Source organism: Syngnathus floridae, chromosome 11 (genome assembly GCF_059516105.1).
Source record: "Syngnathus floridae isolate MCC-2025c chromosome 11, RoL_Sflo_1.0, whole genome shotgun sequence".
Lineage (NCBI taxonomy): Eukaryota > Metazoa > Chordata > Actinopteri > Syngnathiformes > Syngnathidae > Syngnathus > Syngnathus floridae.
The window spans coordinates 14,245,926-14,266,525 of NC_142423.1; the positions used below are offsets into that span (position 1 = coordinate 14,245,926).

At 41.6% G+C, this 20,600-nt stretch overlaps 2 protein-coding genes and 1 non-coding gene across 4 annotated transcripts in view; 1 reads left to right on the forward strand and 2 right to left on the reverse strand.

The window, feature by feature from the left end:
- Positions 1–20,600, reverse strand: part of slc2a1b (solute carrier family 2 member 1b) — a 26,310-nt gene continuing 5,710 nt past the window's right edge. The window contains exons 1-10 of one of the 2 annotated variants that reach the window (XM_088389933.1): positions 13,519–13,859; positions 7,436–7,531; positions 4,527–4,687; positions 4,107–4,347; positions 3,884–4,046; positions 3,624–3,811; positions 3,443–3,547; positions 3,129–3,230; positions 2,848–3,051; positions 1–2,680 (exon numbers count right to left, since the gene is read on the reverse strand). In XM_088389933.1, the coding sequence (XP_088246059.1) occupies positions 2,486–2,680; positions 2,848–3,051; positions 3,129–3,230; positions 3,443–3,547; positions 3,624–3,811; positions 3,884–4,046; positions 4,107–4,347; positions 4,527–4,687; positions 7,436–7,531; positions 13,519–13,533 (1,470 nt within the window). In that variant the 5' untranslated portion in view covers positions 13,534–13,859 and the 3' untranslated portion in view covers positions 1–2,485. Of the gene's footprint in view, positions 2,681–2,847; positions 3,052–3,128; positions 3,231–3,442; positions 3,548–3,623; positions 3,812–3,883; positions 4,047–4,106; positions 4,348–4,526; positions 4,688–7,435; positions 7,532–13,518; positions 13,860–20,600 lie in introns of those variants that run through there. The other variant, XM_088389934.1, reaches the window with a different exon arrangement.
- trnay-gua (transfer RNA tyrosine (anticodon GUA)) lies at positions 11,240–11,325 on the reverse strand. The gene is given in 2 exon segments: positions 11,240–11,275; positions 11,289–11,325. It is a non-coding gene; the product is annotated as a tRNA-Tyr (tRNA).
- phc2b (polyhomeotic homolog 2b (Drosophila)) overlaps positions 18,251–20,600 on the forward strand; it is a 19,688-nt gene continuing 17,338 nt past the window's right edge. The window contains exon 1 of the mRNA XM_088389914.1: positions 18,251–18,426. The gene's annotated coding sequence lies outside the window, so the exon portion shown is untranslated. The remainder of the gene's footprint in view (positions 18,427–20,600) is intronic.

Sequence of the window (20,600 nt, forward strand, 5' to 3'; positions counted from 1 at the left end):
TTCCAATGTGCATCACTTCCTTTATTCAGCCAGATTTTGACATTCTCCTCAATACAAATGAGGTTCAGCTTCTCAAAAGCAACACACATATTTACTTTTTTAAAAATTATTAAAACACTACAATGTTTTTTGTTCCCTAAAATAAGAACACTTGGTTTTCCACTCTTTCAACATGTAATATCTGATGATTGAATAAAAGTGTGTGGAGGCTAAAATACATTTTTTTAAAAGTACAGTCCTCTTTGCAGTAACAATCCCATAACGTGACGTGTGTGGAGGCTAAAATACATTTTTTTAAAAGTACAGTCCTCTTTGCAGTAACAGTCTAATAATGTAGCATCCTTTTAATCATGTGAAAAAAAGTTTTGCGGGGGTGGCTGTGGTGTTTGTATTTACAAGATGATGTTTAAAAAGGCTTGCATGTGTCAGTATAACAAATACCCACGTTTGCGTGCGTTGTGTAAATGGAGTGCACTTGCAGGTCACTTGAAAGGCACAGATTGGATGGCACAAAAACAAATAAGTCGTTCAAAATGCGGTCGCTAGCCAATAAAAAAATCTCGTAAAAGTATTTTAAGGATCTGAAGCAAAATACTTAAATACATCAATTAAAAACACCCTCTTTTTTGCAGAAATACCACTTGGGAAAGATAAAAAATATCAGCCTCCCTACAGTAATTTCACCAATTGACACAAAATTGATTTGGACATCATAATTGGATGCATTAAATAGTCTGTGTTCAAAAAATGAACAGGAAGTCAGACATATTGATTTGAAGCTACTGGACTCATACTTTTTTTCTGCACCACCTAATGTGCGCCCAGCATGGCAACAAAATGATTATTTTGACGATTTTCCCCCAAAATAGTTCTTGACAAAATTTACAAATATTTTTTTTAGTGGCCAGCAACATTATGCTAATAACTTATGGAATGGTCACAATGACAAATGATATGGATTAAAGTCCTAATTGGATGATACATCGTGCCAACAAGTGACATTAATTTGTAGGAACTTTGCATTCAAAGAAAATGCAAAAAAATAGGCCATGAAACAAAGAGATATGCAAATATGACACAATCCCATCTCAAGTCATTGAGCAGCCGCTCTCCTCTGGAGCAGAGATTTCAATTGTTTCCCAGACACAAGGAAATATGAATAATAAAGTGCTGCTAAAAGTGTATATATATTTTCAATTGACTGATTTCCTCAAACGAGAGCAGTGATACAGCAGCGGTAGACAGCCAGGTCGAGCAAGCTCAACTACACTGCAACACATGGCAGCGCGCAACAAAACTTCCACAATGGAACGAATAGCAAATCTTGGAGAATTGCTCCAAGACAAGATAATATTGCTGACTACTATCATTTTTGGTCCATTTTTCTCACTGACTTCCACTCTAAAAAATATACTTTTCCAACCATGAAAATGCTCTGACAGAAACGAATCTCCCAAGACTGCAGCCAGACACAACTAGCGCAAGATTTTTGTTTTTTTTAGTGTGAAAATAACAGTTGTATCCCATCCTCTTAAAATGTTTACAATTAAAATCTTGGCTGAACATTCACAGCAGTATCAGGGGCCATACTGGAACATGTTACAACAAAAGTTAGGAAATAAAGTTGTATTTAATTGATTGGTTCTGCAAATCCTCACATGCCTTTTTTTTTTTAAATTAGTCTACTTGTACTAGTACTGTGACTATATTCTTGGAAGAGTATAATTTTGATCTAATAAGTTAATTCTTAAAATATTAAAATTTGATTTGATCACCTTTCCAACCATTTTCGGGGCTCACAAGACAGCAGCCACTTTTGGTTATGAAGAGGTCCGAATTCCACTAATAGCATCCTAAACTCATTTGCATAAACATGACAAGCTACATAAGTACTTTTTCTAGAAAAATAGGGCAAAATATTGTCACGCTATAGTCAAAAAGTAAAATACATATATATTAAAAGAAGTAACAAAATGTGAACGAATTCACTTTTTCCTCAGTAACCTAATGGGGTGGTTATTTCATGGAAAAGTGCGCCATCTGAAGGAAAAGCCGTGCAGGAGCTACAGTGCGAGAGTCTACAGTGTAAACGCAACAGCATTTTACAGTATGATTGCTCAGTGAAAAAGTAGATCTGTTGTTTAAAAAGAACAAAAAAAGGCGGTCTTTCTTTGAAAGATTAAAAATCTTCTGACAGGCCTTTTTCACATCTCCCAGGCCTTAAGTTTCCCATTGAGTGATTTGAGTGACACGGCGGGGAGAGAAGTGTGTGAGTATGGGTGGCTTTGTGTGCGTGTGTCAGTAGGGGCTGGGCAGCACGAGTAAAAGAGGATCGAAATGTGCTGACATTGTGAAAATGATTCTATGCTGAGACCAGTCGAGACCCCTCCACCCCACTTTCTCCCCGTTCCCCACCTTTTAGCCGGTCGGTCCCCTCCTCACTGTGATCAAGAGTTTGTCGCATCACTTGGGGGTGGGGGCCGCTTCAGAGCTGCGAGTCGGCCCCCAGGCTATTGAGCTCCTCGTGCTTGTCGCCGCCGGTTACGCCGCTCTGGCGGAAGCCCGAGGCGATCTCGTCAAAAGTCCGGCCTTTGGTCTCGGGGACTTTGAAGTAGGTGAAGACGAAGAAGAAGAGCAGCAGCACGATGAAAATGACAAAGACGTAGGCACCGCACGCCGTCTGCAAACAAGAACATTATGGGTTAAGATGACTCACATGATATGTGATGACCATTTCAAATCATACTATTGCAAAAATATGTGATTATTTTTGTCACATTTGTTATTATTTTTTTTGTTATTTGTCCAACGCCAAATTGCTTTGTGTTTTTGTTCATGTTTATTTACCGCTAAATACTGGAAGCCCATGCCCACAATGAAGTTGGCGGTCCAGTTGGAGAAGCCAGCCACAGCCATGGCCGAAGGCCTCGGCCCTTGAGAGAACAATTCGGCCACGATGAACCAGGGGATGGGACCCGGTCCGATCTCAAAGAAGGCCACAAAAGCGAAGATGGCCACGATGCTCAGGTACGACATCCATTTGACCTGCTCCTGTAGGCCCACGGGGAAGGGTTGTGTTACCATGGAAATCAGGACTTGGGCAGACTTAACCAGAAGGGCTCAGGTACCAGCAGAGCCATGGCGATGGTCATCAGGAGAGCAGAACCGGCCATTCCTAGCAGTCCCAAAAGGTGGAGAGACCTACGACCAGCACGCTCCACCACAAACAGCTGAAAGCAAGGAACATTTCTTAACCGCTGCGCCTAATAGAACTATATTACGACGCAAAAGAGTGGCAGAGATGAATATAAACTCGTGTTCACTCCCACAGTGGCGCAAACACCCGTCGCTAACTGGTGTTTATGCTTTTTGATCCTCTCTGTTTTAGTCGTCACTTTTTTTCAGCATATTTTCCTCAACTTCGGGACTTTTACACACTCACCGACACCACAGTGAAAGCTGTGTTAACAACACCGGCTCCGATGGTAGCGTAGACTGGCTGCGCCACTCCAGCCTTCTCAAAGATGCTTGTGGAGTAGTAGAAGACCTGACAGGATGGAATGAAACATTTGTTTCAGTTGGTATGTAAAACAAAAAGTGCTATGGTAGGTAAAGAAACTCACAGCGTTAATGCCTGACAGCTGTTGGGAAAGTTGCAGCACCACGGCGACGATGAGGGGCTGGCGGTAGAGCGGGGAGCGAAACAGCTCCGCTATTGTCACCTTCTTCTCCCGCATCATCTGCCGGCTCTCCTCCTTCATCTCCTGCATGTCGGTGCTCACGTCGCTCGTGCCCCTTAGTTTCTTCAGCACTGGTATGACAGTCATATAGCGTCAGGGCATGACGCTGAACGTTGGGATCCCAGGTGCGTGTGAGAACCTACCAGTCTTGGCTTTGTTTTCTTCATTTTTGTTGATGAGCAGGAATCGTGGGCTTTCAGGACAGAAAGGCAGCAGGATGCACTGAATCACCGATGGGATGAAAATGAAGCCCAAGAGGAGTGGCCACAATTCGCTGTTGCCCATGATGGCCTCCAATCCGAATACCTGAAATCAGACAGATGATATGAAATAGACGCGAATGTTGTCAATGAAAATCCAAAGTACCTGTGCAATGAGGATGCCCAGGACGATGCCAAGCTGGTGGAGGGTCCCCAGAGCCCCGCGAAGTGCTGTCGGCGACACCTCGCCCACATACATGGGCACAAAACCGGTGGAGAGGCCCGAGTAGTAGCCCACGATGAAGCGACCAATGATGAGCATCTCAAAGGAGGATGCGGTTTTGGAGAAGCCCATCAGAGCCGATGAGACGAGAGCCAGGATATTGGCCATGAACATGGAGTTTCTCCTGAGAACATCAAATGAACATGTGAAACTGACTGAACATTATGTACGAGCGCTACTGTTAAAATGACTTATAGGATATAACCGATTCCTGCAATCCTACCTTTATCGGAACACAACACGCCATCCTTCGATAGCTCAGTTGGAAGTAAAGCCGTCATTTGAGTGTTATTGTGCAGTTACCTTCCAAAGCGGTTGACAAAGACGCCAACTGAGAAGGAGCCGAAGATGCCGCCAACGGAGAAAATGGCCACCGCAACGGACCAGATGGCTTTTAGGGTGTTGTCCGAAATAGGCTCCTGGTAGCGCTCAGCCCATGTGTCGTTGATGAAGTTCTCGATAATCTGCACGAGACATGATGAAGACGATCACCGCTAATGCAATGTTTGTTAACCTTCAATGAGCAAAGGCACGTTACCTGCCATCTTTCATACCATTTACAAATACGAAAATAAATCCTATACGAGTTAAGTTGGTACGGCTATGACAGATTCGAGTGACCTTCTTATATAAATAACTTTTACACGAGGTCCAAGGCACAAAATCACCACCAAATAAAAGTGATAAAAGTATACTGTACTGAAACTATGATCTCCTCAATTTATTTTAAACTGTACTGAGTGACAAGTGAGCTGCTGCACGTGGCCAGTTGATGGCGTCAAACTTTAATCGCTGTCATTTCCTGGCAAGGAGGAAGCTCAGCCTACCAAATGTATTCTCTTCCCGCAACACTAGTGTTGACAAACACACCCGTCAAGCAAGTGACGGCGGTTAAATAACTCCGCCTCTTGCTTGAGTGTGCGTGCGTGCATCTGTGCACCAGCGCGCACATGATTCCAAAACTGTCACTGCTCGACGTGTGACTTTGTCAGTATGCCGCATGACCTCCACTGAAGCGCACCACGTCCCAGGTCGAGTGTCACATGGGCCTTGTGTTTGTTTTCAAAGGCTGACTGGTGACTGGTGTCGACTCGCGCAGGCGGCAGGGTTCCCAAACATTTTGGATGCAGGGAAGAATTCTTTTCCAATGTCCCCATCACAATTTTAATGCCAATAAATGACACAGTCTAGATTGAATTATTTGCCAAGGGCCTGTCATAATCCCTTTTGGGGAGAGGCTGGTTGCCCTTAGCAACGAACACGCTTATCACCTCGCACATGTTTGGAGATCCTTATCGCATGACGTCCCTCTGTTGATGACCTTCAAAACCACTCACATGTACACTGACGCGCCAGTTTTTTTTTTTTTTTTAAATCACTCACTAAAACTTGATTTTGGCAGATGAGGGACTGATGTGGCAACAGGTAAAAGCTGCATGTTGTCAACAGTCCCTCCCTAACCAGCGAGGAAACTAGAAAGAGCTGTCAGACCAGGAAGTGCAGCATGTCAACAAAGTGCCTCATTGACATGCACACAATGACGTGAGCTTACCTTGGTGCACCAGTCGGCTCTAGTGCTGCGTTTTGTCCTTGCCACAAGTCTAAAATTCGTCTCCTACATCCTGATAGAAATTCTCTTTCGACTCTAACCACTGTTTTCTTGATGGCCTCAAGTCTTTTCCCAGGATAAAATGTGTCTCTGTCAGTGGCAGGACTAAAAACAGGAGAGATAATTCCCCTCCAGAGGTCCCCACTTGGCTACTTGCCCAGTTTGCTCTCTTCACTGGATTACATTCATGTCCTTACTACGACAGACGTCAAACCAGAAGTCCCTAATTATACTCCAGAGTTGTCATTTGACTGTAGTGCCTGGGCTCAGTCTCCTCTCAGGACAAAAATTCTCTCAGGTCTGTGGCCAATACTCATTCTCTCTGAGCTGAAATCCCCACTAGAATTTCCATTTAGACCTTATTAATCCAGGAGGGTCAAGTTGACATAGCGCCACTCTTGGTTGTGGAGATGAGCATTCCTGTCCCGTGTCCCCCGCCAACTGCACGTAAACGTCCTGACTGACCCCTGGCTTGTGTTACTTTTGAAGCAGCTGGCAACAGGAAGCACGCGAGCGGCCTGAAAACAAGTCGTGCATTCATGCCGCCCGTCTGTTAGGGGGAGTCGTCCGTGCTGGCGCTCAGGTTTTTAAGGTAAGCCATGTATTCACTCCCTCCGGTTAACCAAGTGAGTCGAGATCAAATCAATTGATCTTGAATACAAAGGGATTATTAGCAACTGCATATTTTGTAGCTAAACATGTCCCTCCCCCTTTTTTTTTACTAACTTCTACAACCCGTGCAGATTAACGTTCCTGGAACAGGCCCCTAATGCCGTTCCGCACGTGAACACATCCAAGGCAGGAGGATTTTTTTTTTTTTAGCAGTAAACGTGGCTTGACTGTCTGGATGCGAACCAAAATTCTAAGCCACACTTGAGAGTGTGAAGAATCAATCCACCTGTTTTAGGATTCAATTCTCATTCAAATTGTGGTGAGCGCAACCTCGTCCCAGATGACTTTGAGCAAGATACTACATGTCCATGATCAAATAAAGTGTTTTATTCAAGGCTGCATGCACGTATGCTTCAAGTATTACCTTCGCTGAATCATGTCATTTGAGTATCCAGTGGAAACAAAAGGCAAATTCACAGCTGCAAAGAGGTTGGACCTGTCTGGCAACACAGCCGAGACCCTGTTGTGTGTCAGCAGGGTGCGCCCAGGCCAATACGCTCGAACAAAATACACTCTCTCTACACATCCTCTGGGAAATTTCATATTTTTATTAACCTCCCTGCTAACTTCAAATTGACTCCTGGGGGGGTGGGGGAGCTGAAAATGTTTTCTTACTACTGGGAACAAGTGCCTTTTCATTTTCTGCAATAATCCTCACCTATCCTGCTGTCAGTCACTCCATTTTAGGGCACTGTTTGATCACTTGGAGTCTGTTAATATAAGATGTCCTTGGAGCTAATAAGCCCGAATGCAGCTATTATTATCCCTCTACTTAGCCCAACCCCTTTTCCACTCTTTGGCCTTGACCTCAGCACGTAATGAGACGATAAACTGCAGACCCAAAATATTGAGGATTGAAGAAATGAGAGATGGGGTTCACCCTTGACTGGTTGGCAGCCGATCACAAAACACAACTTGATGATATTTGTACCTTTTGAGGCGCATTGATGACGCCCGTGTTGTACCCGAACTGCAGGGATCCAAACACAGCGGTCCCGACGCACAGCATCAACGGGAAGGTGATTCGCTGCACAAGGAGAAAAACAACAGGAAGTGGTGTGAGTGCTTCAATAGATCACACTTAGGACTCAATAAAGGGGACAATGCATAAACACTTTTTACAAACTTACAAACCATTCCATTGTTACAGTTATGACAGTGCATTTGCATTTTGAACTGACCCCTTAAACAAAAAGACTTGAGCTAGAGTCATACAAGTGGATATTAAGTATCCATCCATCTCACCCGTCCATCCATTTTTTTAGCCTTTTTATTATCTGTCTGATTGATTAATCAACAAAATAATCTACAGAGATGAATTGATCATTAAAATAAGTGTTAGTTACAGCCTTACATCACATTATGCAACAAGTAAAGAAATCATTCTAGTCAATATAACTGTCTGAAAACTGAAAGGTATAATTCTCGACGCAATCGATGTAGACAGTTAAACAGCTCCAGGGGAGAACCTCCAAATGCCTATACTATATGTTATTGGATTCTCTCCTAACATTAAGCCCCCTTGGAGCTCAGCGGCTTACAGCAGATTGTCCTCATACCGCAAACTTAATAAACCAGAAAGAAACAAGTTAATTTCCTTCATGTTGGACTGGCCAGCAATAGCTTCAGGAACAGCTTGTCGCAAATGTTCAGTAAGAGTAGAGTAGAGTAGAGTAGAGTAGAGTAGAGTAGAGTAGAGTAGAGTAGAGTAGAGTAGAGTAGAGTAGAGTAGAGTAGAGTAGAGTAGAGTAGAGTAGAGTAGAGTAGAGTAGAGTAGAAACAAGGCTATATAGGTTTCATTGGGATTCTTTTGTTCCATAATTTCTAAGTAAAGGATTGCATAATGCATATCCTTATTTGATGGTCAGAAAAAAGGAGGTTGCCAGTCAACAAGGTTTAGAGAGACAGGAAAACATGTTCATTATGATCACTAAGCTTTAGCCTGGGGGAAAAACAAAAACAATATGTTGAATATCCCCAATTTGAGGTCGGACGTCCTTACGAGCAGCCTGAAGACACCACACATGGCATGATTATCCGCTAAGATTATTTTTTGGACCATCTTTGAAGGCATCTGTGTTCAAAAACATTTTGGAATAATAATAAAAACGAAACTAACTTAAGGAAGCATTTTTATGACAGTGGCAGATTGCGTGATAAAACAATCGTGTGCGTGCTCTGGAGAAGAAGGACAAAAAAAAGAAAGTATGCACTGTGACTTGCACTATAAAAAATTAAAGACACTCTAAGTCCGCCTACAAGGATGTGTCATCCAGCGTCTTATTCCGTAACCAGACTATCAGGCATGAAGGGAGTCAACCATGACACAACAATGATCAATGCATCAATAAAAGAGTTTCGATCAGCTGCTTCTTTCGTGAAAACAAAGAAATCTTGTCTCCGTGGGAGAAGACTGTTGGCTCACCCGGAGATAGGCGAGAAATATGCGCAAATACTTCCTTCAACGCACAGTAAGCAGGAGAATGACAGCTTGAGGGCTGAAGAAAAGAAAAAAAAAAAAAAATCGAACAGCTTCACCTTTTACCGACATACATAGCGAGACTAGAACTGTTTCATTTGCGACATACTTTGAACTATGTTCTTGGCGCACGCAATATTCTGGACAGGAAATGTAAGCTTTCTTGGCAATATCAGAAACAACAGCTATACATTCTCCAGTAGATGAAGTTAATACTGGCAATGTAGCATCTGCTTCATTTGAACTCAAGACGATTGCTACATCTTTGAATGCCAAACAGGAGGCAGCGAATGGAATATTCCGAGTTCTCTGTTTGAACTTTGAACACACGGAAGAAGCATCATGGCATTCAAGTCACACCCAAGGTTCAATTTGATCATATTCGTCATCTAACAGGAAGCCAGCGTGTGGCTGGTGCCCAAGAGATGTTTTGAGTGGTTGGGCTTTTTTGATGGACAAGACAGTTTTGTTTGTGTTGCGGCTCGCTGGTTTGCTAAACATGTCAAAGAAAAAAGAATTAGTTTAAGTCAATAATTAAAAATAATTTACAATATGATGTTAGCGCAACCAGAAAACTATCACTATCTACCGACAACTAACCACAAGGTCGCGTCAAGGTCATGAGTAGCACTCTAAGCCCATTATCTCGAAACAATACGAGGGCAGAGTGAATTCCGACGAAAGCGGCTTTGACTGCACTTTAACTGAACTGGCAGCCGCTGTCAGCCATGCCTACGAGGACTCGATCACGTCCCTTTACGGGCTGCCACCTCTCTGATCTCAGTTTCCACCTTTGTGGGAAATCCAATATGGGATTCCCTGTAACTTTATCAAGCTCAACACTCAACCTTGGTCAGCAAGTGACAGAAAATAAAAAGAAAACAGATGTATTAGATGACGATGTTATGACAATTATATCTAATAGTTGCTATTCAAAACACGTACTTCGCCTTCAGACAACACCTTTCTCATACCTGCATGACTAAGTGCGTGGTTTTGTTCATTATAAAACAATCAAAATCTAACCCTTGTTAAACTAGAACAAACTCATCAAATTCTAACTCGTTAAACTAGGACATACCTTCAAAACGGTAATTTGAGCACAAACAATATACTGTTCAATGTTCGTCATCATAAGAAAACCATACCTATAGAATTCGGGGTAAGAGCAACCCCCTTTGGCCTCTGCTCTCGATCAAAGAATGGAAATAAGATGAGGAAAGTTATTCAATAAAGTTTTTTTGTGCTAAATTAATATACCGTATAACCAGGTGCTGATATATATTAGCTTTACACTATAAATTATATTTATTTCAAGGTCAAATACAAATGCCTTTCACTGGCAACATTGTTTTCTTTTCTTATTGTTAGAAGCTAAGAAGAACATAAACAGGTTTATCATTCGTAGCTATTTCCTCGGCTCCTAAAAAACACAGCAGAATATAATTAGTGCACACGAGTTTGACAAACATTACTTACTAATCCTAGTTATTCTTAAGCTTTCTTCAAACACGAGAGAACTGTGAAGTTCCTTAGACCTGTGAATAATGTCTCCATGGGTTGATCAATGTGTAAAGCACTGATCGGAGTTTGTCTAGGTGTATTTTAAAAGTGATCTAATCCTCCCATATACCAGACGGTCACACGTAGAGCCAATAAATAAACTTTTGCTCTTTGCTAGGCGTCGCTAAAGCAAACATTACGACCTTGGTGACAGAGCGCGTCTTAAAATAAATCTTGTGTGTGTGACAGGTCATGGGGTCCTTCGTGTGCTCTCATGATTGACCTCGGTGGACAATTTCACTTGTGGAATACAGCGGAAGTGTTTTTTCTTTCTTGAACAAATCAGTCTCGTTAGGTCTCATTACAAGTGCGAAGGGAGGCAGCACATCAAGCAGGAGGCGTCACCTTTGAAGGCTTTGCGATCATGCGCCGAGGTTTGGGAAAACGCGAGCCGCTCACGTCCAAATAAGCCGAGTCAACGGTTCGTTTAACCCCAATTAGCGATTTATTCCTCAGAAAAGGGGAATACAGACAAAGCGTTGTTCAGAGTAAAGCTGGCAACGTTATAAGTGGTGGTTACCATGTATAGGTGTGTTACATCCATGCGGAAGAGTGCACAGAGCACACCTGAGCTGGCTTGAAGTCAATATGCAAATGTTTGATTGCACCTGAGATCATAAGGCCGTGAATTGGTGGTTCTGTTTACAGGTATAAACTGGATTACATTCATGCCGTACAGACAAAGTGACTTATTCCTTCGAGCCGGATTTGAACCAGCAACCTAAGGAACTCGGCATAGTTGCTACAGTCCTCCGCTCTACCAACTGAGCTATCGAAGGGTGTCTAAGTCCGCTGTTTTCTATTAGGCATGATTGATTAATCAGTTATATCGTAGACAGTCACTTTAAATCCTTAGAATATTGTGAAAGCGGTACTACGATATGCCATTCCTTCGAGCCGGATTTGAACCATCGACCTAAGGAACTCTGATTTGTTGCTACAGTCCTCCGCTCTACCAACTGAGGTATCGAAATATGTCATCTACTGTTTTCCCTGCACAAGGCAGGATTCAGGGAATAGGTTATGTCAGTCTGAAACCTTGAAAAAGGTATATTCTGAGAATGGTACTCAGATATGTCACTCCTTCGAGCCGACCTAAGGAACTCTGCTTTATTGCTACAGTCCTCCACTCTACCAAGTGAGCTATCGAAAGCTGCCCCTTATTGATGTAAGGCCTCCCCCCAGTGGGCTGATGTGAGGAAACTGGGCCTGAAGATTCCCATCATGTCCGTACCACAAATGTCCAGGCGGGACAAGTGGGGAGGGAGTACAAAGCGCTCACAGGGGAAAAGGGGGAAGGCTAAAGCAACAACAGTTAAGCAAACATTTAATAAAAATGTCTCTATTTGGGCTCTATTGCTCTGGAATGCTCCAATTTGGGAAATTGTTTTGAATAGGACACATTCTCCAAAAGCATATTCCTGTAGAACTTCATCTTATTCAATGGACTCTCTCTAAATTCAAGCTAATATTGTGTCATTATGTGTTAAACATTGCCTGCTCGGCATCCTGCTCATCCTGGAAGAGGGATTCGCTCCATCTGTGGTCCCTTCAAGGCTTCTATTTTTCCTTACCCCATGGGAGGGTTAGATTGGGGGATGTCATCTAGAATGATCAACTGTGGGTTTGAGACTCTTTAGTGAAGAAGAGCTACCATATAAATAAACTTGACTTGGGGGCTTCGCTGCAACACTACAAAACAGTTTTGGAGTATCTCGCCCCATTTCCTGTCTGTGAATTCGAGCGTGGCAGTGATAAGCCGCACCATTTAGCAGAGACAGTATTATCAGACATCATGATAAAGTCTTGTTTAGTTTCACAACAATGGGACAAACAAATCTTTGGTAAGTGTAAATAAAGCTTCATACCTTGGACCATTCAGAGTCATTCAAATAGAGCTTTCAGTTGACAACCAAGCTTTCAGCGTTGAGGTTGTTTTCAACGCCGCTTGGTGTTTGGCGAGCTGGACAAACATCCACTTAGCATATTTCGTATACAGCTTTAATGATGGGTGGTGCACGGGCCAAGAAAGAAACATTTAAATAGTGGTACAGCTGCTGGTTCATGGCAGGTGACTGAATCTCAACACCAAATCAATGTATGAGATTTTTTTCTTTAATTTCTCAGCAAATAATGCACATATTTTAAACAGCTAAATTAACAGAATTATTACTGGATTCTTTCTGATTTGATAAAAGGAGGACTTGACTTTAACGTCTTCCTCTTTCTGTTTAGACCAGAAGACCGAGCTTCAATATGATCAAATATTGACATAGCGATTATTATTTTTTTTTTATGTAGTTCCTTGTCGTGAATTTTTGCTTCCTCCAAATGAGCGACCATTCAGACTTCTGCAAGATAGTATGCATGTCCTTCCTGTCCTTTCATCTGAAATCTTGTGTATCATCATCAAAAACATGACTGGGACTCAAAACAACTACTGTCAAGTGCGTTCCATCCCTTTGCAAAAACATTTGTTTGTTTCTCTTTTATTTCCTTATTAATACGTAGCCCTCTTTTTTGCAATATCAATGAGTGTTTAAAAAAGCAAGTATGAGCTCTACGTTTGACTATGTAAAATTTGTTATGGAATATAATTTTATTACACATAGTAAATAAAAATAAATAGAGCAATGAGACCTTCATTTGACTTTTTAAAACAATTTAAGGAATTATACTTTTATTGCACATCATAAATAACATAAAACATAGCAATGTAAAATTTATACTGGACTAACGGTTTAATACTAACATTTTGTATGCCAAATGGTATTTCAATGCAATTTTAAAAGAATATTCTAAAGTGCCGTGCGAGAACGACAACAAAGTTGCAGCGCATCACCATAATAGAAGCATCGGTTTACATGCGCATGCTGCATTATGGGTAAAAATATAACGTACTCACTGAACTCGCTCGTAAACTACAAGCTTAGCGCGACAACAAGCAAAAGAACAAGTTTGACAAATGTTACCTTTCCAGAATCCATCGCAACCACAATTAAGCAACACCGTCGTCTTCGTAGTTGAAGGAATAATGGCAAAACGTCCTCGTTGCAAGTTTAAAGGAGCAGTTTAGTCAAATGCGTGCGTGTCTGTCTACACGTTCACGCTACTTCTCCCAGTAGGTCCTGTCTCGCCTTTTTTACAACTTAAAAAATGAATCGTGCGCAAGGCCTTCTTGTTTTTTTCTTCTTCTTTTTGCGTAGCTCCCCCGAAGAAAAAGCCTGTCCACGCTCTGTGTTTCGGTAATTTTTCAGCTTCTTTTTTTTTTTTGTTGCAGAGCCGCAACGTCTGTGTCACTCGTGGGCAGGTTTTGGTTGATATATAATTGACGACGCAATAGGTTGCCCCGCCCCCTCTCGAGCGCCCAGCCTCCCTATCAGCCAATAGGATTGAGCCGCTGACATCCCTCTCTTTAAAAAGCATCTTCAATATTCATATATTTTTGCAAAAAAATTCTCTTTTAAATCATGCAATAGAGAGAGAGAGAGAGAGAGAGAGAGAGAGAGAGAGATTTTCTCATAAATTTTTAACTAATGATTGCATCCACATGTGTGATGGATTAATCTTTCACAACCTCGGTGAAATGCCCCCCCACTTAGCTTCTGGCCTCTGATCTGCCATGTTTGTTACAAAAAAGACTTGAAACAATAAATTCAAGAGGCCAAAACATCACACTACCTTTGTTTTGGATAAACGGAAGGGGTCTAGCCGGTGTGTGTGTAAAAAAAAACACCAAATAATTGGGAGAGGCAAGGAGGTTTTTGGGCGTGAATCCTTGAAAATCCGTCATCTCCTGCCTTTGAAATTTTGAGAAAACAAAGTCAAAGGAAACAAATGTATTTGGACACCTGGCCATGACAAATACGGGAAAGGAACATTTGGAGTTGGAGGTCAACTGTTCTGGGAAGATGTTGGGAGCGTCCAGCCCCGAAAGGAAAACACCGACAAAAAACATTTAATGCTCATAACTAAAATTTTTGCTTGAAGGCAAGAGAAAAAAATGTCGCCACCTTGGTTTTCAAACACTTAATTGTGTGTTCAGGTAGCAGTGTACGTATCTCTTACACATTGAGAAACTATGTTGCTTTTTTCTATCTAACGTCATTTGTTAGGCTAGACTTCATGAACAATGTCGAATTGTTATATTTCCGCTGCGGCAAATAGGTGCATATCAAAGAAGACATAAACACAAATACTTGACTACTTGGAAAGAAAATAATCAGGATGGCAGAGGAGGAAGAGCACTTGTATTTGTTTTTGTGTGTGTGTTTTTTTAATTGAAACGATAACAGAGATTTTTCAGAAACAAAGACTCAGATGGTCAGGAGGCCCGCTTTTGTCCTGTTTATGAAAAGGCTTCTGCGTAAGACCTTCAAACTGGGACGCAATCAGTTCCACCATGACGCTTTCAAGTTGTTCCAATTTCAAAACGTCAATCAAGCCCAAATGATCTTTATTGCAAATGTTTTAAGTGAATCCTCCGTAAGGGTAAAGTGACCACCAATGGATGATACAATGACAGCAAATAAAATAAAAACATTTTGAATGCACATATTTGAATGTTACAAATTTGTCAGCAACATTGGCCCTACATATTATTCACTGTTTTTGGTCAATTTACATTCATGTAAATAATGACGTTGCTCAATTTGAACGGAGCAGGAAGTGTCTCAGAAATGCCCAATAGAGAAACTAGTGTAGGGAAGTAATACTCTGGCCACTATTCAGCTGAGTTTCAACTGAGTTAACAGGTCGCTGTGATTTGGCTGAGCTGCGTCCGTGCAGCCTTTCACGTAATCACCCCCAGCCAGTGATTCAATCGAGTCTCTCACCAGCCTTTGTGTTGACAATCCCCTTGTGAAGCCCCACTTCACAATACCAAGGGAGCTCAGAAACCCCCACTACCTTTTGGAGAGGGTTTGACATCATCTCCTTTCTGGTTTAATGACTCCTGAACGTTCCAAATAGGGCTCCATGCAACTTTTATAGTGGGGTAATATCGAAGCCATTAGATTTTGATGACGAGACTTTTATTGCGGTTAGACGTCAACAGAAGCATCCACCCTTCCTCCCGTCTTTTCGTCATCTCTTACGACAAAACAGAAGTTTTTTTTTTTTAAAACACAGTTGCTGAAACAGCAAATCAAACGGATAGTATGATGTAGTAGTTCTGATCCGATGAAGGTTGCGTAAACAGAATTTGTACATTGGAGTGAGTAATCACTAAACGCAGTAGTAAATTATAACAGTAAATATTTGTATGGAATAAAAAAACACTTGTAGGCAATCAAATAATCAAATACAAATGGTGCCATTTGACAATGTTGATTTGAGCAAACTCAAAGACATTGATACTCAAATGTTGCTTCATGGGGAAAATGTACGTGTATTCTATTTTAACCACATATGCTCTGGCTACATTTTTAAAATGCCTTTCCAAGCACTCAACTAAGAAAGTGATCATGAACATGACAACTGCAAATTCTTTTCTTAACATTGACATCTGTAACAATAAATTGTATGTCTGTACTGTTGTAACTGTTGTGCCGAGGTGTCCGGAGATAAATTCTACTTATGTCGCAAGTGTCAGTAAATATTTGCTCCTTTTTTTTAATCCTCAAGATGACGAGTTCAATATATGAGAGGAAATGCGACAACGGGAAGCACGGCCACGCCATCCACCTGTTGAATATACTTTGCTACTTGGCTGGAGCTTTTCCTAAACACGATTGACGTACTCTGCACACTCCCAAAATTCTGGACTTGGGTTGAGCCAAGAAAAACAATTTTGTTTCCTCTTTTTGCACAGCTTGGGCCGTGGTCCCACCAAACACAAACGCATCAAAGGTATCCTTTCATCGCGAAGTCATCACAGTATATTGCTAGCACTGCCGGATTTACAATGCATCGTTCGCAATTCGGATTTCTTGGTCAAGTGCTACATTTAGCATGGAATCAGATATCCTCAAATCAGATTTGGATTTTAAAACGATATTGGGCAAAGTGCAGTGTTGGATCTAGACAAGGCCTCGCAAGATCGAGTCATATCTGAACAATCGATAGTTGTAGCCCATGGCGTGGTACTGAATTCATATATTTGCTATGATCAAAAGTGAGGGGGTTCCAAAAAAAGAGATTACTGTGAACACAGGAGCTTTGTGAGGAGCTGCAGTAGACCTCTTCCGACCTTTCAAGCAAGGAGTTATGGACTTTGCCTCTTTGTCCCGACTTTTCCCTTGGCTCACGGCTTGTGTTTCTCGTCGGGCAAGGTCGCAGGGTGTCCTGTCATTCATCTTACCGAACATTTGGACTGTAATTGACTGGCAGGAGCTCATGCCAAGCCACGCCTACCATTGGCTGTTAAAGCACTGACTGATGTCCACTGTCTGAATGGAAGTGGACAAGATAACTGGGTCCTGGCTCGCGGATGCAATTTCTCACAAAACCATGGATACGCAATATACAAGGAAATGTACGCTGTGACTGTGGCAAGCAGCCAAAAGAGAAGTTGGAACCTTTTCTTACCTTTAAAGGCTGTTTTGTCTCATTCCATGCATTTTGTTTTGCTAGATGTAATATTACTATTGCAACATGACCAAATGCAGACCAGTTCCTGTTTGTGTTTTTCACCTGAATATTTCCCCGACCCAAGACTTGCATTGAACTGCTTGCTCCTTATAGATTACGAGGTTGACATCGTCCTACTATTTTGCATCAGAGGCGTTTTACAAAACAATAAACTTGTTTTCACAAATCTGATGACCTTCTACCAGAAAACTCCCCCACTAAATGTTCACATTGATTTTCAACTGGAATTTGTCACAGCGATTGGACTCATCGAATCATTGCTGACGCTACCATGGAAAGTAATCGCGAGGAATGCGTCACAATTCTTACACAATCTTATCAGTATGTTAGTCAATTGTTATGTGGAGTTTAGGGTTTTAATGTGTACTTTTATGAAAGGAATCTAATAGTAGAATATTCCGTGTTTGGTGCTAGCAAGTACCAAAACTAGTCTTCGGGATTTTGTTGGGTCATTTAGTCGGACACCCCTTGGCCTAAACATCCTCGTCATCATTTATAGTTGTTCCGCCTGGACCTGAAAGTGGATCTGTCTAAAATTGGGGCCATCTGTTTGGCTAATTGCTGTCAGCAGACACTGATAGTGTTGACTATATATGCACACACACCTCACTCATTTCCACTTGAGTGTCTATATCTGTTGCCGGTCAAATGATAAACCTGCACCTCCCTGCTAAAATGATAAAAAGATAAAAATAACAGCATGGAGCAGCATGCTTTTGTTGGATTTGAGGGCTGGTACTGGTGTGGAGACTGCAGATTGCATAGAAGCATATCTTAGGTTTGAACTGCCATTGTTCGGTCATCTACAGGAAGAACAATTGTGTCTGAGGGGTCAGCGGTGAATATTAAAGAGGTTAGGTTGAAAGTGATTTCTTTTTAAGGACAGTTGGAATTCATTGTCAGCTCTCCATGACACAACCAAGCTTCAGACTTTCTTAAACCAGTTGATTAGCTGCTCTGCACATAGAAACACTGAGGCAATACTGAACTGCGAAAGTCAGGGGCATGTCTAATTATTTTTGACAATCTGTTCCACGGGGGGGTTCTGATAACTCCTCACCCACTGACCTTTGGACTGACAATATTTGCGCACGTTAAACGTCTCGCTTGATATAACAAAGAACAGGAGAAAACTCTCTGCTTTTGAGTGAGGCTCTTCTCAGCATGGCTACACAATTGCACCTCTGTTGTGACCTTCTAAAGCTGCCCAAATCTGAATCCCTCTCAGCTGCTTATGACTTTGGCCCTTTTCCAGGAAGCCGTTCCCAGCCACTTTAAATGTGACACAGGTTAGTTGAGTTGTTTTGTGTTGTTTTTCCTTCAGACAATAAAACAATGTAAGAACCAGGTTCTTCTGAATCTGGCGGGATTCTTTTGTGCTAGAAAGCTGTGGTTAATTGCCAAAAATCATGGTCGTATGTTGCTGTTATGTGAATTATCGGATTAGCTGCTGCGTGTTGCATAACAAGTTGGAATTCTGATTCCCTGGGGGGTACGTTTATGAGAGCATGAGAGCGTATGAACACGGAGATGTTACATTGCATTTCAATGCTTTTTACTTCAATATTTAATACAGAGCGCCAAATAGTTGCAATGGGTTGTTTTCAAAATTTAGTTTCAAAATAGTCATTCTTTATTTAAACTTATATTCAAGTATGATGAGCTGTAGGGGAAAAAAACGTCTTTGTGGTTTTGGGTTCAAGGGCAAAGTTGGACTAGACTGTTGGGAACACGTGCATTTGTTTCAGACTTTGTTTACTCCGCATTTGCTAAGCTCCCATTACAGCCACACAAAGAACGTTGTTGTGCTCAATCAAGTTTTAAATAAGTCCAAAATATCTTCGCATTCTGCCTAACAGCTTGTAACGGAGCCAAAGGAATCAAAAACTTGTTAGTTGTTACTTTCATTTGCAGAACATGATGTTGAAAAGAAGCTAATTTATTTCCTAAAGTCTTGTAGCAATACTCCAAGGCGAGATCAACACTGCATCAAGTGGCAATTCTAATATCTTTTTGCAATTCAAATGGGATTTGCTTCATGGCAGTGTAATTAGACAAAAAAAGAAAAAGCCTGGAATTGAATGTCATCCGATCAGAAGCACAAAAATCCCATCTATATCAGTTATCTGCCACTTCAAAAGCACAGCTCAAAAAATGCACATGAAACTAATTTGCCACATGGACCTGCAGTGCAAATCCAACCTATGAAACCCAATTTGCTTCTACGTGCTATTTGAGACAGGTTGTGTTATGTAGCCACATGCCTTGAAACAGGTTTGATAAACTCCGGAGATGTGTTTGACTTGGTTTGGGGTGACTCTCTATCGCCAAGGCAACAGTGTCACAACGGTGTCCTTTTTTAGAGAGCTGGCACGTTCAGCAGGAACACCGACGCTTTCTCAAGCCCATTCTTCTTCTTCTGCTTCGTCTTTGACCCGCTTGTGAAACCACCAGATAAAGCACGGCATCCAACAAAAGGACATTTATGTCTTAAAGTCAAAATCCGCACGCCACCGGGCTTTCTCAATCGTGTCCTTCAGGTTTTTGTCCTCATATCAGTTTTTCACAGTAGCGTAGGTGGACAGTGCACCTTTTGGTACCAGGCCTCACAGAGGGACTGAAATGATTTGATTGATTCTGAAAGAAATTTTGTTTTAAAACTGTCAAACTCACCGTTGAACTGTTTATTTTGCAATGGTTGTTTCATATGTTTTTTATATATATATTTCCCTTCTTTAACACGCCAGGTTCAAATAATCAGATAATCAGCAAGGTATGCAGAAGCTGGATAACAATCATGAACTGAAGATACTTGACCTACATTCAGCATAATGCTAAATTGTACTGCCGGTCCATCGAACTAAAGCAACTCTCAAACAAGGAAGAAAATGAAAGCCAAGCGAAAAATGGTAATCCCACGCTAAATCGGATTACTATCAGGTGTATTGCCATAACTGAAAAGAGTTGTTGTTTTCTTGCTCTGCCGTCCTGCGCTGTCCTCTTAAAACAGTCAATGGAACAGATATTTTGGCTGAACAAAATTCCAGGTAAAAGCTGTCAAGCACCATTTGGATAAAAATAGAGCCATGCCTACGAGCAGACTACCCAGGATTCCATCTTTGGTTTATTTCCTAACCCTGAAAAACAAACAATTATCTTGTCCTGTGGGATGTCTTAAGAAAGCAACATTTTCACCAGGATATCCGCATTTTAAAATTGATGACTTTTCATGTGACCAACCTGGAAACAGAAAAGCTTTGTATTGGTTTGCTAGAACTTTCTAAAAGGCGCGAATGTCTGAGTTTCAGGAGACCCAAAACATACAACTCCACTCGGATACGCGCTCGCACAAAATTGGTGAGCTGCCTTATTAAATGAAATGGAATGGAAAAACAATGGATTCCAAAAATCTCATTTAAAAAAAGCATTTTTCCACTGATAATAAGAAGCCAAAGAATCTAAG